Genomic DNA, 14,100 nt, shown 5'->3' with positions numbered 1-14,100 from the left:
TTTTTTAACTATTTGGGTACTTCGGCTACCAAAACTAGTGTAGAATGTTGATGGTTTGATTCGGCTATTATCTCATCTAATTCCTATCATTAATTTGATTACCTATGCAAATATGTATGTATGGTCCCAAAAGTATTGATTCTTAAGGTTCAAGTGTAAGTGTACGTATAACCTTATTGTACTTCAATATCTCCCAGAATATTTGTCAAAATAGAAAGAATCTACAGAATACATCTACAAAAATAATATTTGATTGAACATATTTATTTCGGTTATTACTTACTAACTACGCATTGTGGTCTTGATCCTACTGCAAATTGGTCCTGCAGTCCTCGCGTCTTCGTCTGTCAATCCGGAGTCAATGGCGAACGACCTAAAAGGACTGTGCAGGTTGTGTCGTCTGGTTCCAAAACTCCTTCTAAACATCTTCCACTCGAAAGTAAGTAAGAAGGGTTTTGTCAGATTGGCACAGTGTCCATGTCTTGCGTATGTGGCACCCGCCAGAGGCGTATGAGAGTTCTGGTATACAGGCGGTCCCCGAGATCCACGGTTAATGGGGACCGAAAACGGCCGCAAAATACCGCGTATCTCGAATTTCCGCGTAAGTCGAATCTCGTGATTTCCCGCCAAAATATCACTAATTTTCGTGCAATTTTGCAAGTAGGGGGTGGTTTAAGCCACCAAATTAATTATTTGATATGTTTCTACTAAATTGAACAGTTTTAAACCTTATGAAATGGTATTTCACAATCGATCAATACGGTAATTATTTGGTATTTCACAGTGGATGTGTCAAATCAGTACAATTTGCTCAATAAACTGTCAAATTTGGAAGACCGCGTATCTCCGAATCCGTGTATAAGAGGTACCGTGTATCTCGGGGACCGCTTGTATTATAGGTACGATTTAGTCACAGCTTTGTTCGTCGGGACAGTTAGCAGTTGTTGACCTTTGACCCGAGATAGGCTAAATCTTGCTAGACTTCAAAAGTGTATCCCTTAAATAGTTCTGCATTTGTTAGTATAATAGAATTGCTGGTATGTCACCATCCGTTTGGTCTTTTCCAAGTTTATCTAAATCAATCCGTGGTGCTCTAATGCTTGAAAGATTCTTTGGTAGGCTTCAACTACAAAATAAGAGCCACAGACCAATGATGTCTTTTTTATGAGTATAAGGCAGGATAGGAGACCAAGGCCAAAAGATGCTGAGAGATTTTGTATTCATTTTCACCTGATATGGGTTTTCAAAGGTTCTCATAGTTGTGGGACTTTTTATTGATTCTTTCATACTCGAAAGGTACTGTACGTGATAGGAATTGGACTCTATGGCACCCTTTTTGGACAAATATAATTTGAATTTCCTATGAGCCTTTTCGAAACAGCTACCATAGAGTCTTATTCGCATTTTAAAAAAATCATTTTCTATTTAAAAAAAAAGAGTTTTAACATGTGGCCCACAACTATGAGAACCCCTGGCAAACCCCTGTGTGTTGGGCACAGTCATGCTAACTAGTTTACAGTCAGAATTCAGTTTGCTCAGAGCGTTAGAAGAACTATCACATCCTAGCCATTCAAATCTTTGCAGAGATGGTACGTGTTATGTCTATATTCTGATTTACAGTGAACCCTCTCTTATTTGTCACTTCTCCAATTTGAAAAACCTCTCTTATTTGAACATTTTCCACAGTCCCATCATTTCCAGTACATTTTTGTCCCTCTAATTTGGAAGACCTCTGAAATCTGTATCCCTCTTATTTGTGTATGGTGTTGCCATGGTTTTTTTGAAAGATGTATGCTCAAATTGGCGATTCTGTTCGCAGTTTCCTATAGCAATAGTTAAGGCTGCAAACTGAACGTTCTGTTTCTTTCTATTTTGTATGGACCTTTCATTCACTTTCTACCTCTGTAAGTCAAATAAGAGAGAGTTGACTGTATTTCTGTATCTATGTCAAGTCTGTTATGTCTGTAGCTTCTCCAAGAACCTTTGCATAATGCCGGTGAAGATCTGGTCATTGGTTGATTATCCGTTACCAATTCATTGTTGATAGTTTCCTACACGCTAATAATCCCTATGTTTATTGGGGAAACCTCGTAAGAGACTGCACTTTCTATCCTTAAACTATCCGTATTAAACCTTATTTTTGCACACCGCAACAGCAACAATGAGGTCACTGGAGGTCATGAGACCACTCACGCGTGCCAGACAGACAAACAAATCACCACACACTCTGCACTGATTGCACGCTCACGCTGCAGTGGATTAGTTTTCCCGCAATAACGTACAGTGAGTGGAAGCGCCACGATGACCCCATTTCCTAGACCAGTTCTAAAGCATCAACATGTTTGTTTAGCAGATAGCGATAGCACAGCCGCTCGGTGAATCATCGCTCGCTCGCGTGGTAAGCAAAGCTACAGCTCAAACAACACACAGTGTCTCCTCTTTGGTTCTGAAATGGAAAACATTAGCAATTTAACGCCACGCTAGCCGTGTCATTTTAAAGCCTAGAATCGTGCATAAAGAAGCTAAAAAGTGAGCAACAAACACTTAGCCCGCGTTTTGACGCGCTGGAAACTACACCGCACGGTCATTGACGTCACTTGGCGATGGCATTGCATGCTTCCGTGTGTACGTGTAATGCTGCCTCGTACGTTCATCTCAGCGCTGTGGACGCTCGGGCTTCGGGCTTCGGTTATCGGTTCTTTCATAACCGCTTGGCAGACCATTGTGCCGGGTGCCGGCCGTATTGGGGATTGTGGAGTGTCCCCGCCCGCCGATACAGAAGGTCAGACCGATGTGGCATCGACGCATCATCCCATAGCGAGATTAATACGAGCGCACTTGCGCTCTCTTACACGCGGGAAGTAAAGCTGTTTGCGTGCCGTGTCTGCGTTACCCAGTGCGTCACTGCGTCAAGGCTTGCTGGGGACGTGATTTTTTTAGGGGTCTATTTTTTGTTCTTGGGATTAAAATTTGGTGGCAAACAATTGAATGGGGATTGTTACGCGCATTAAGAAGTTTGAACAGGGTTGATAGAAGAAGAAACAAGAACAACGGCTCTGTCTGCTGTGCTGCTTTGTAGGCTTTGTCATTCAGGCAAAATTAAAACCCGGTAAAACCAAGTGCTTTAGTGTCCTTCCGATTGTCTCAAGGACAGTATTTATAGGTGTGACAACCATTTTTTAAAACGGTTTAATAATTGTTTGTTCTTACCAGTCTAGATTATACATATGACCAAACACTCGTGAGCTCAAGGGTCAATCTCGACAGTGAAAATGTTCATTTAAATTTTCTCATCGCTGATAAATGCCACCTCAGCCACCGACACCGCTCGCAACAAACTAATAATCTATTTTTAACGTCCCGATGCCACCCCTGACTGCTCACCTCTCAGGGTTAGATATTTTCCTTCCCATCCCTTGCGGCTGACCGTGACGGTGGCGGCTGGCGCACCGAGCCGCACAGGGCTTCGATTACGACATGGAATTGATCTTGACGCGGTGCATCGCGCCGTCACCGCGCGTTGCACAATCTCGAGCTGCAAGCTGTGAATTGCAGTTACATCGGTCAGCCAGCCACCAAGCTCGAGGTTAATCGCGAGAACTCGCACTCCCCATCTGCATAATGCGAAACGGAAAAGTACGACGTCGACAGCAGCATCAGCATCGGTCGTGCTGAAACCGTTTTCGCATGCACCACATAGCGACGTTTGGGACGGTATTGGAAAATCCAAACAGGCTTCGTCGTTCGCTCTGACTGCAACCGGTTTTTGTACCGGTCGGTCAAAATGTGCACTTGCACTCTCGCTTTCATTGCAGCTTGCTATTCGGTTCGTCGGTTCACGCAAAAGCTTCCAACGAAAAACTGTTCTGTAAATAAATTCACCTTCAATACACACCCGGTGTGGCGGTGTAAAACCGCTAAAGAGTAACGTTTTTTTCCTTCTTCATCCCACCGTACGGTTCGCTTCGATCGGTTTCGTTGATGTCTCTCCATTCACGTACATTCTAATAGAGTGGTGTGTGTGTGTGTGTGGAATCCGCAACCAATGCATTTGGCTGCACCTCGGGACGAAACGATCATTGACCAGCCTTGTGCCAAATTATGGCTAGAACTAGTTCTTGATTTAGACAAACATGAGCTGCTCAAGAGAGCGTTTCGCTTGGGGTGGGCTACAACATGGTATGGGTGGGTAGAGTGTACCGTTCTGCACGATTTGATTTGCAACGGCACTAAAGCTTAAGCCGAGGGAAAGTAATTGGCGGAGGTGATCATTGGCACAAACGTTCGGTGAGAAAAAATGTATTTCGGTCCTCGAAGTTTATTTCATTTGTGGCTAATGGTATGATTATTACCTTAAACATTTTAAAAAGGAAATGAAATGCAAGGATGTGTTTTCACATTCATACGGATTTGTGAACTATTGGAAAAAAATAGTTAAATAAATACCCTAGCAATTTGACTATCATATAAAAACACAGAATACGCAGTGTTATGATTTCGTAAAGAGCTTAATTTATAAAGTTTTTCTTTCAATTTGTTGTATTAAAAATGACCTGTACAGCATAAACGAAGGCAGTGCTTTCCGTACGCTGATGTAACGTTACCAATGCGTTATTAGCCGTAGCTCCCAGCGATTACACTAGGTGGCGCTGCTTCCAAAGACACAAACCATGTATACGATTATGAAAAATAACGCTTGTATGCTCTGCTCCAGTGGTCGGCAATGATTTAGAGGCTGGTGCTATCAGGTGCTTGCTGTAAAAATCTTAATCAAAACATTAGTGATTAGGGTAAACGTACCTATAGTGATGGTATGGCACTAAAATAAGTTACATACGATCAATTAAAAGTAATCAAGTTATTTATGTTAGTGTGAAATGTTATTTGCCTTTAACAAAGGGTTTTAAAGTTAAATTAGGCCATTCCATTACTGAGTGACCGAAAAATCCATTATTTTGTGAAATGTGTTAACATTTTTCCGAAATCCTTAGGATTCAATAACGAAACTCTTATCTTTGTTAACGTTTTAAATGACCACATAACAACGAAATTCTCAGTTTGTTAACATAATTGTCATCAAAAGATATTGTTTTATTAATATTTATTGACTTTTGATCATTTTGCGTATTTTTAAGTATTTTTTTCGATAGGTACGCAAAATAGACATGTTTGTATAGTGGTCTTAGTTATAAAATCAATAAAAACACGACATTTTAGATTTTTTTTCGGCGATATTTTTGACATGTTGTACTGTTTTCATTAAAATGAGCAACAGAAATGAGTTTTCTGTAGGTAATTTACCAAACAAAGGCCGAAATTATCCAATTTTACAAAGTGTTTATCGGGCTGAGTGAAAAATCGACCTCAAATCAAGCTTTCTGTTCCGGGTGTGGGTTGACGACAGGTGTTATATAGTACTTTAGTTAATATTTTCATCAAGCAAATTCATACATTTTTTTAACGATCAAATTATGTAAGAAATCGAAATTATGGCAGTAATCCTTACTATGTATACGAAAACAGCTTCAAAACTAAGTTTCATTGATATTATACACTGTTTTGGGGGTATCTTTTTTTACCACCACTATAGGAACACAATACGACGACTATAGGAACGATACCACCATTATAGGTACAACGAAGCAGTCGCAAAAATATGTATTTTTTTTCGTTAAATTGATGTGGTTCATGGTAAACATGGGTGAAACCCAGAACCTTATTTTATGAAAGCTTTAATAAGCCTTTATGGGTGTAACATCTTTAAAGAACTATGCATACAATTGGAGAACAAAACAAAACAAAAGGAGTGTAGAAAAAAAGTATTTTTCCGTATTTATGATCTCAAATTATTCAAAATGTTCAATTATAAGCAATCAAACAAATAGTTTATTCATGTACTCTCCCTCTCAGGCTTTTCCTTCCTTCAAGCAATCACGCTCGACATCGTACAGCCCTAGGTAAGCGTTACAGTTAGAGCAGTGCAGATGGTACTTGCTCGCTGTGGTGAACAGCGCGGGCAGAAAACAGAACGGCCAACAGGACAGGATACAGGCAGCACCAAGCCCGTTCGATATGCGGCTCGCCGCATTACGAATGGTGGGATAGAAACGGCCACCACACTCGCCGCACTTCACACGAAATCGGGCCGGTTTCCATTGCGTAACTGCAAGGTAAAAACAAATGAATTTTAAAAAGAATTATCAAACTAAACACCCTTCTATTCACCGGTAGTTTTGTAGACAGTTTTCCTCGCACCAAGCAGCACATTTCGCGACCGTTTTTGCCGATCTGAGCGGGCTGCGCCAGCGTCTTGCCGTTGTTCCTGCTCCCCCGAATCATCATCCGCCACTAATTGATTTGATCTTTCGCAGCGAGGCACCGTGAGTTTTGTTGGTGGGTTCGAATTTTGATTGCACGCTAGCGGCATAGCTTCATGCGGATGGTGCTTATCCAGCAAATGACGTATCAGTATCCACGAGTTAGAACTCTCGAACGGTAACCTAGCCTGGCACAGGATGCAGGTCGCAATTAGGCTCATAATCTTCCGTGGTGGTTTCGTTGCTTTTGCTTCCCACTGTTGCGGCCGTTTAATTTGCTACATTAAATTAGCGAACGACGTTTTGTGCCGTTCCCATGGTTACTCTGATCGGGGTGCACACATGAGACGAATGACATTTCGAGTGGGGAGAAGATACCTCCGTACAGTAGCTGCTAAAAATAAGCCCATATTGAATGACGATACGCACAGTAATGAAATTGCAATTATTCTCCAAACCGGCGTCTAATGATGACTTTTGCTGTGCGTGTGTTTTAAATTTACTTTCTCAGTCCCATATCATTTTGTTGCTTGGACAATAACCCAACAGCGATTGGTATGTTTTCCGTTAACACGACTTTTATTACCCAACATTTGGAGAACAATTTGCTAACACTTGCGCTACCCTCCCGCTACCCAGCACTGCCACCTGGTCATCACCGAATGGAATGCATTTTTGTGAATGCCACATCCAAAACGGGCCTTTTGTTCTGGACGTTTACGTCTTCTCCTCCTTGCCCTCAATACAGTGTTACTATCTGCTCTCAATACATAATTTGTGTCCTTGTTTGTTTTTTTCTTAATTTTGTTGCTGTTGTTGCAAACTATTATGCCCGTGGCGATAAACACAATTTCTTTTTTTCTCCCGCCTAATTTTTCCTTTTACGTTAGTCACTAAAAAATATACCCTATGTTAGTTCCGCACTTCGGCCACGCCAAACCTTTATTTATTTGTTTGCTGTTGTTTTCCTCTTAATTATCTTCCACGTAGCTTCTTCCTTCATTGTTTTTTTTTTCTTTATCATAACCCTTGCTAGAACCTCCGCGCAATTAGTTTATGCTGCACTTTTTATTGTGCGTGCCATGTGTTGTTTTTATTTTAATTTTTTCAATTTTTGTAAATTCGCTTTCGCTAATGTCTCTTACAGTAATTGTCTGTCAACCACTCCCCCCCCCCCCATCGGGCCTGTTTTTGCCTACTTATTAAGAATTGATTTGCTGCTGTGTCAATTTCCAATGGCCGCAATACATATTTCGGCTTGATCCAATGTTAACACTAGTAGGTTTTTGTTTTGTCTTGTTTTTGTTTGTTTGTTTAAATGTTCGACCATTAAGAACTAGGACTCTTGGTTGCTTATTTGCTTACTTATTAATTTCTATTAAGACGTTGCGGTTTCTCTTTCAGAAAAAAGTAAGATAATGTTAATTGGAGTACAATTGGTATGATGAAAACAGTATGCATGCGTAAACTAATGCCCATTGTATTGTTATTCGATTCCAATGCTAAATAACTACTCATCAACTGTTTAGTGACAAAATCAGACATTTAAAGGTAAACCCAAGCACAAACAATACGACCCAAAACTGTCTGCCCAATAGACAAATAGTGTGTTAGTACTATACTGTTCCGTGTAAACTTGTCCAACGTTGCAACGGACAATGTTGCCGACAACGGACCGAGTAATCGTATCGCGCAATTATTATCGATTTGGCTTAAGGGTTAGGGAAAAAGTGATGTTTAGATCCTTAGTGATAGGGTTTTTTATATATACTTTGTTAGACGCTAGCATTGTTTGGTAGAGTTAAATTCAACTGTGTGTTTTGGGTGAATGATATTCTACGCTCCGAACGCTCGTTCGTGTTAAAGGGACACATTTGTCGCACCTCTTAACTCTTCCATGCAGTTCTACTGATTAACATTAATGGTGTGCTTTCGATTAGTTTTGGGACAAACAAAAGAGCAAAAGTGAATGTGAATTTGTGTTTAAAACAAACCAACAAACAGGAGACAAAAAAAAACACGTTGCACATTATTGCCAAAAAGGAGTTACACACATGTGATCGTTGCCAGCTGAAGCTGCTACCACTGCTAACAGATATGTGATTTCGTGCGCAAAAACATACCCGACGGACCCACAGAAGCACGAAAATCATGCTTAACCTCTTCCCAACATTCGGGATGATGAATTACTATTCAAACTGAAGCCGAATGTGCAACGACGGAACAAAGGACAGACCCCCCAAAACGCAAAGATCCAGTTCCCTCTCCAGTTCCACCACGGCGTCATCGTCGTAAAGCTATATCCGTCCCTAATCGCAGCGAAACTAATCTATCATCCCGTGGCACGGGCCGTACGGTTTTAACCGATGGATTGTGTTCGTTCTTACAAACTAAAAAACTGCAACAACAATCACCACAACGATTATCCGCTCACCGCTGCTATTGTATTGTGTCCTCGAAAATATGACTTGTTTCCGTCCGCTTCTGGTTAGCCATTACACGTCCATTTGAGTGGTGAAACTCGGCAGAAAGATGGAAAGGCGAGCTTTTTATCATGTTTGAGTAAAAGAGGCAAAAGCAAAGCAAAAAAGCAAACCCGAATGATAAGGCATGTGTATTATTAAAATTTGCATATTAAAATGAGCCGCCTGTCCCAAAGCCCAGCCCTACGCCAAGTTACTCGAATGCTCGAAAGTTCAATGAAATCGATCTGCTGCTACGAAAGGTTGCGCAAATATGGCAACTCATCTCACCTCACCTCAGGATGCTGGCAGCAGGACTCTGCTGTGCCCGCGCGAAGGTGCTGGGGCGTTTTTAGCCGCCTACTTCGACATTCATGGGGGCATTGATACATTGTTGAGTTATAGTTCAAAAAGATGTTTTCGCCCGCATTTCGTGCTGCATCATCTCACGCTGCCACGTGGCGCCACGCTTGCATGGGAAGGAGAATACATTTCCGCTGCTATGGAAATCGTTGAGCAAAGCAGGGCCGGGTTATGCTGGTGATCGGTTATGCAATGGCGTGGTTGCTTATATTGGGCTCTCGTTGCCTTTCAGGTATGTGTATATGCCCCGAACCCAGCTTTTTGTTTTGCTGTGCTTTTGGTGAATGATTTCTCACATGTTTTGTTATCCAGGGGGTGGCGGGTTGGCTTCAGCAGAACGTCACTGTCAAAGGCGTTGTTGGGATGATTTCTCCTTTCTTCAAGATTGATGTAGCCTGTCATAAACGGTTATGGGAGAAATAAGAGCAAGCTGATCGGCTGTGTGCGTGGGGTGGGCAGAGTTTGAGGTTCGTATGCGTGAAACACGACAAACAAGCTTACCGCTACCGTTGTTTTGTTATGGTTGCGTAGCGTGGCTTTAAACACTTGCTTTGCATAAAATGTGGCAAAATCCCAAAAAAAAAAAAAAAAAACGCAAAAGTGGTAAACCGATGTGGTGATTGTTGTTGCCTAAGGTTAACAGCTAACTATTCCCACCGCGACCATTGCCGGCCGCTTCCGTGGGAGCGTCTTTTAAACGCGCTTTAAGTTTGCATTTGCTTGATGTTTTCTTCTTACAGTGTGTGTTTGTGTCTTGTGTGTTGTGTGGTTGGGGGCGTGTGTATATAGTGGTGGAAAAGCTTTTAAGCCCTTTTCCGAAACATTTCAATGGATTGTAATATATATTTGCTAACAATAGTAGAACTAGAAGGGGTGAGTGGGTGGGTTATAGAGAGCTAGAGTTGTGGGTGATGAAGTGAAGTGAAACAGGAGGAGAGAGAAGAAAGGGAAGGAAAGAGAGGAGAGAAAGAGAGGAGAGAAAGAGAACGAGACTGTGCTAAGAGAGCGTTAATTGGAGTTGTAATCGATATATTGATTGTTTTCTATCGTTGAATTGAAGAGCGTTTCGTTTCCAAAAAAAAAAAAACAAAAAAAAAACACACAGGATATGCCAATTGTGTGCATTAACGTGAGATTCTACTTTGAAAAGGTAGCTAACAACTAGCACATTAAGTATTTATCAATAAAAAATAATTGATTCAAAATAAAAACATCTACAATTTACAATCAAATACAAGATAAGCTCCTCAAGGCTCTACCGTTCTCTTTTCCTATTAAAACGTTTAATAGTCAACATTACTTTGTTTTTTGTTTCATCAATTTAACACTAGTAGTTAAGTTTCTCTGTTTAATTTTTGAACGTTTAGTACCTTTTGCACTGCTACCTTAGTATTTGTTTAAGTTTTGTTTTAATTTTTTTCGTTTTCTTTAATTAATTGCCACACAAAATGGTATTGGGTTTTCGTTCGTTTTCGGTTAGTTTACTCAAAACTGTCGTGTCACACATGCAGTTTTACTTTAAACGCACTTTCATCACTTTTACTACAAGCGCTGCTACCACCACAAATGCTCAACCCTCAACCAATAGCCCACCAGTGCCACCACGTTATACTATTACCAGATGTGGTTCACTGTGTGTGGTTGAGATTGTTGTTTTCCCTCGCTTATCACAATCATTAAGTAAAAAACTAAATAGTCATTTCGAGGCACGTTAAATGTTTTGTTTCCTTTTTGTTTTGTTTTCTCTACATCGTTTTACCTTCGTTTTGTATTCGAATCATGCATGTAGTTAGTTGCTAGTTTTATTATTATCAACTTATGATTAACACGATGTTGTTCACAAGATCTTCAATGGTTGTGAATGAAACAATTACTTGCTAGTTACTGGTTGCTAGTTTTGTTGGCCTTTTGTTGTTTTGTTGTTGTTTTTTTCCGTTTGTCCGCACTGGTTAGCTTAGTTTTAAATGAAGGAAGAGATTCATTGCTCCAATAACTGCATCTTCTTGAAGGTGTAGTTAAAATTTTTAAGAAAAATCAGAGAAAAAAAAGGACAATAATAGTAAATAATATCTTGGTCTAACTGATAGAAATATAGAATGTCATATGCGACAGAGAAGTGAAGTTGTTTGGAAGGAAATGAAGTAACGTGAATTTATTTATAAAGCAACAAACAAAACATGAAAAATGCGGCTATCATTTTAAAAGAAATGAAAAACAATATTGCGCCATCAAACTGATCAACGGAAGAAGCACAATTGGGACAGAAATGAAAGAACCAAACGCCGGCACGTTTGATGTCCTACGGTGCAGCTTGTCTGAGGCAGCTCTCCCGCTGAATGCCACCCTTTCTTTGCAGCTCCGTAGCAGCCGTCTTGTATAAACCCGTTTTGAAGTGCGCTCCTCCTCGCCGGCTCAGAGGAGGAAGCGCATCCACCCATCCACTATTAAATCATCTTCGATCTGTGTCACCCTTTATCGTCCGAAACCCCGGAATTGTACGACGTCATCGTCACGTTTCACGTCTCAGCCCCACCCGCTCGCCAGCAGGATGTAGTAGCAGTAGTGGTGGTAGTACCACGCTCCAAGATGGCGAATGCATATTCATAACGTATTCTGTCGGGCTGGGGCACTACTGCTGGTCCCGCTGCTGGCACTGCCCGCTGCACCCGGCACGGTCGGTGTCGTCCCGGATGCCGTCACCGTCGTCAAGGACTCGTCGGCGGCCGTCGTCGTCGTGGTGGACGAGTGCGATTTGCGTCGTTGCGTGCGCAACCGTCCTCCCGCATTGGATGCCGCCGATCCTCCTGCAGGATGCTGCAATTGCTGGTGCGCCGCCTTCGCTTCTGCAGCTCTGCTGGTGGGCGACGGCTTTTGCACTCTGCGCGCACACGTTTTATTATTCCGTGTTTTGTTTTGTGCGGGTTTGAGAAGAGTTTTTTGTTTGGTTTGGTTTGTTTGCGTCCATTATTATCATAACATTAGCCACCCGCCGGGAGCGAACGGGAGCGTTATTTACGTCGGATTTTGAGTTCATCCGGGATCCGGATCGTGCGATGATAATCCATGGTTCCACGATAGTTGCGATGCAGCATCCAAGTGCGCGAAAGTCACATCCAACCGAAAGCAAGGAAAACAGAGAGAGAAAGAGAGAGAGAGAGAGAGAAAGACAAAGAAAGAAAGAGAAGAGAAAACAGACACAGAGGAATATGAGAAATGCACACCGGGAGCCCGAGTTTGCAAATGAGGTGATGAAGTACATCATTGGCCGGCGCACCAATGTAGGTTAGGAATGATTGCAATCTTATCGCTCTCGCCGAACGTCTTCTTTCGAGCCCGGGCCGGGGCGAGAAATGTGCAGCATTCAGCATATTATTGCGCTCACGTTTTCTGCGCTTCACGTGGTTCCGCGTTCTTTGAATAGTTAGGTTTTTTTCTTCCTTTTTATTTCGATTGATCTTTTGTGCAGCGTCTCGTGCATATCTTGGTAAGGTGCATACTGAATGGAAGTTTAGTCTATTTTATTTTCCTTAGTCGGAGAATCGATAATATAGAATGGAAGAAAATTGTAAGGATCTTTTGCCAAATGATAGAAATACCTATTGAAATTCATTTCATACCATTGAATTTCACATAAATATTCACAATCAAATCGAGTTTTTAAAGGCGTCCTATGTTATTTGCAATCGAAGAGATCAGAATTCTGAATGCATTTCCCTTTACCAGTACAGAAATATCGAATCCTTGCGGTCAATCAGACTAGGAATACAAACAATAAGCACACTCTCTGCGGTGGACAGTGATGCAATCAATTAGTCAGAAGAAACGGAAAACCGATAAATTAAATCAGTGAATGGATCTGAATCGGCACCACAGAGCCATGGATGGAACCATCCTCTTGCAGGCAGGTGGCGCTGAATAATTGAACGAGTTTAAAGTCAATTAAGACTCAATACTTAATATCAAAACACAAGAAAAAGAGAATAGGAAATAACTTTAACTCGCCTGTAATGAAAATGTTGCCTTCGAAAGCTCCATCAATAAAGAATGGCTAGAAAAGCGCCCGCACGATAGAGAAACAGAGGGAGAGCCCATACTTTCGTAGATTCTGCACGAAAGCCACCAAGACAAAAGTGAGGACGGTTCTCATTCGTGTTCCTGCCCTTCGTACAGCAGTTCAGACATTTCGAATGCTATCCTTACACCTTCCCTTCTCTCATCGCCTGTTATTCCTTTGACAGGCAGGTTTGATGGCAGGCATAATTTAGAATTCGAAGCTCGTTTTCCGATTTAATCTTCGTTTCGCGTACGATTGTGTTCTATCCTATCTTTCTGGGGTGTTTTTTTGTTTTTTTTTTTTGGGATCTGAAGTCGAATTTCCCAAAGTTCAAACAAAACGCTGTCAGGCTGGTTTGTCTCCTGAATCCATCCGGTAGCCGCATACCAAGCGCTAGCACACTTTAAGGTGTAGAGTTACATTTAAAATTAAATCTAACTCCTACACAAGCATTCACCAACCGTTGAAATGGGTCGCATGGTCAGTTTGGAGAACGTTTTAAGTGTACATTGAAATGTTGGTGCTTCTTTTTCTCTTCTCGCTGAAAATATTTCTTCTTTTGATAACACGAAAGGATATTTCAATAATGGAAAGAAAATCGTCTTTTTTTGTCAACATGCCCGTTTTATGAACCAATCCTAGAAGGAGCAAGATGGAAGGAGAATTTGCAATCAACAATCCCATTCATTGAATTGAACGTAGAGATCGCTCTGGTAGCGCCGGAAGTGTTTGCGCTTTCACAATCAATTAGTTGCAATTCTCTTAGCTTGCGGTTTATTTTTGCACGAACAGAATAGAATAGCATATTTTTCTACAAAAAATTACAAACAAGTATCACTGGAACAGACGAACCTTAATTAAGGTTTCACATCAGGTGGTTGATGTACGCGTCCCGTGCCCGATG

General features: G+C 41.4%; 2 protein-coding genes across 4 annotated transcripts in view; both read right to left on the bottom strand.

Annotated features, from left to right (window-relative positions):
- Positions 1-5,807: 5,807 nt before the first annotated feature.
- LOC121596753 lies at positions 5,808-6,656 on the bottom strand. Its single transcript, XM_041921957.1, has 2 exons — positions 6,226-6,656; positions 5,808-6,163 (listed from the first exon to the last, which is right to left on the bottom strand). The coding sequence occupies exons 1-2, from the start codon at positions 6,536-6,538 to the stop codon at positions 5,907-5,909; spliced, it is 570 nt and encodes a 189-aa protein (XP_041777891.1). The 5' UTR covers positions 6,539-6,656; the 3' UTR covers positions 5,808-5,906.
- Positions 6,657-7,115: 459 nt separating this feature from the next.
- LOC121596377 (cyclic nucleotide-gated cation channel subunit A-like) overlaps positions 7,116-14,100 on the bottom strand; it is an 87,048-nt gene continuing 80,063 nt past the window's right edge. For 2 of the 3 annotated variants that reach the window (XM_041921259.1, XM_041921260.1), the window contains exon 14: positions 11,046-12,020. In XM_041921259.1, the coding sequence (XP_041777193.1) occupies positions 11,744-12,020 (277 nt within the window). In that variant the 3' untranslated portion in view covers positions 11,046-11,743. Of the gene's footprint in view, positions 12,021-14,100 lie in introns of all 3 variants that reach the window. The other variant, XM_041921261.1, reaches the window with a different exon arrangement.

This window comes from Anopheles merus, chromosome 3R, assembly GCF_017562075.2.
Source record: "Anopheles merus strain MAF chromosome 3R, AmerM5.1, whole genome shotgun sequence".
Taxonomy (NCBI): domain Eukaryota; kingdom Metazoa; phylum Arthropoda; class Insecta; order Diptera; family Culicidae; genus Anopheles; species Anopheles merus.
This window is presented reverse-complemented; position numbering and strand designations above follow the sequence as displayed.

Excerpts from the sequence above, each read along its gene's own strand:
- LOC121596753 (XM_041921957.1), bottom strand. The coding sequence starts at position 6,538 with ATGAGCCTAATTGCGACCTGCATCCTGTGCCAGGCTAGGTTACCGTTC. Across the intron at positions 6,164-6,225 it reads AACTGTCTACAAAACTACCG|TTACGCAATGGAAACCGGCC; the intron begins GTGAATAGAAGG and ends TTTACCTTGCAG.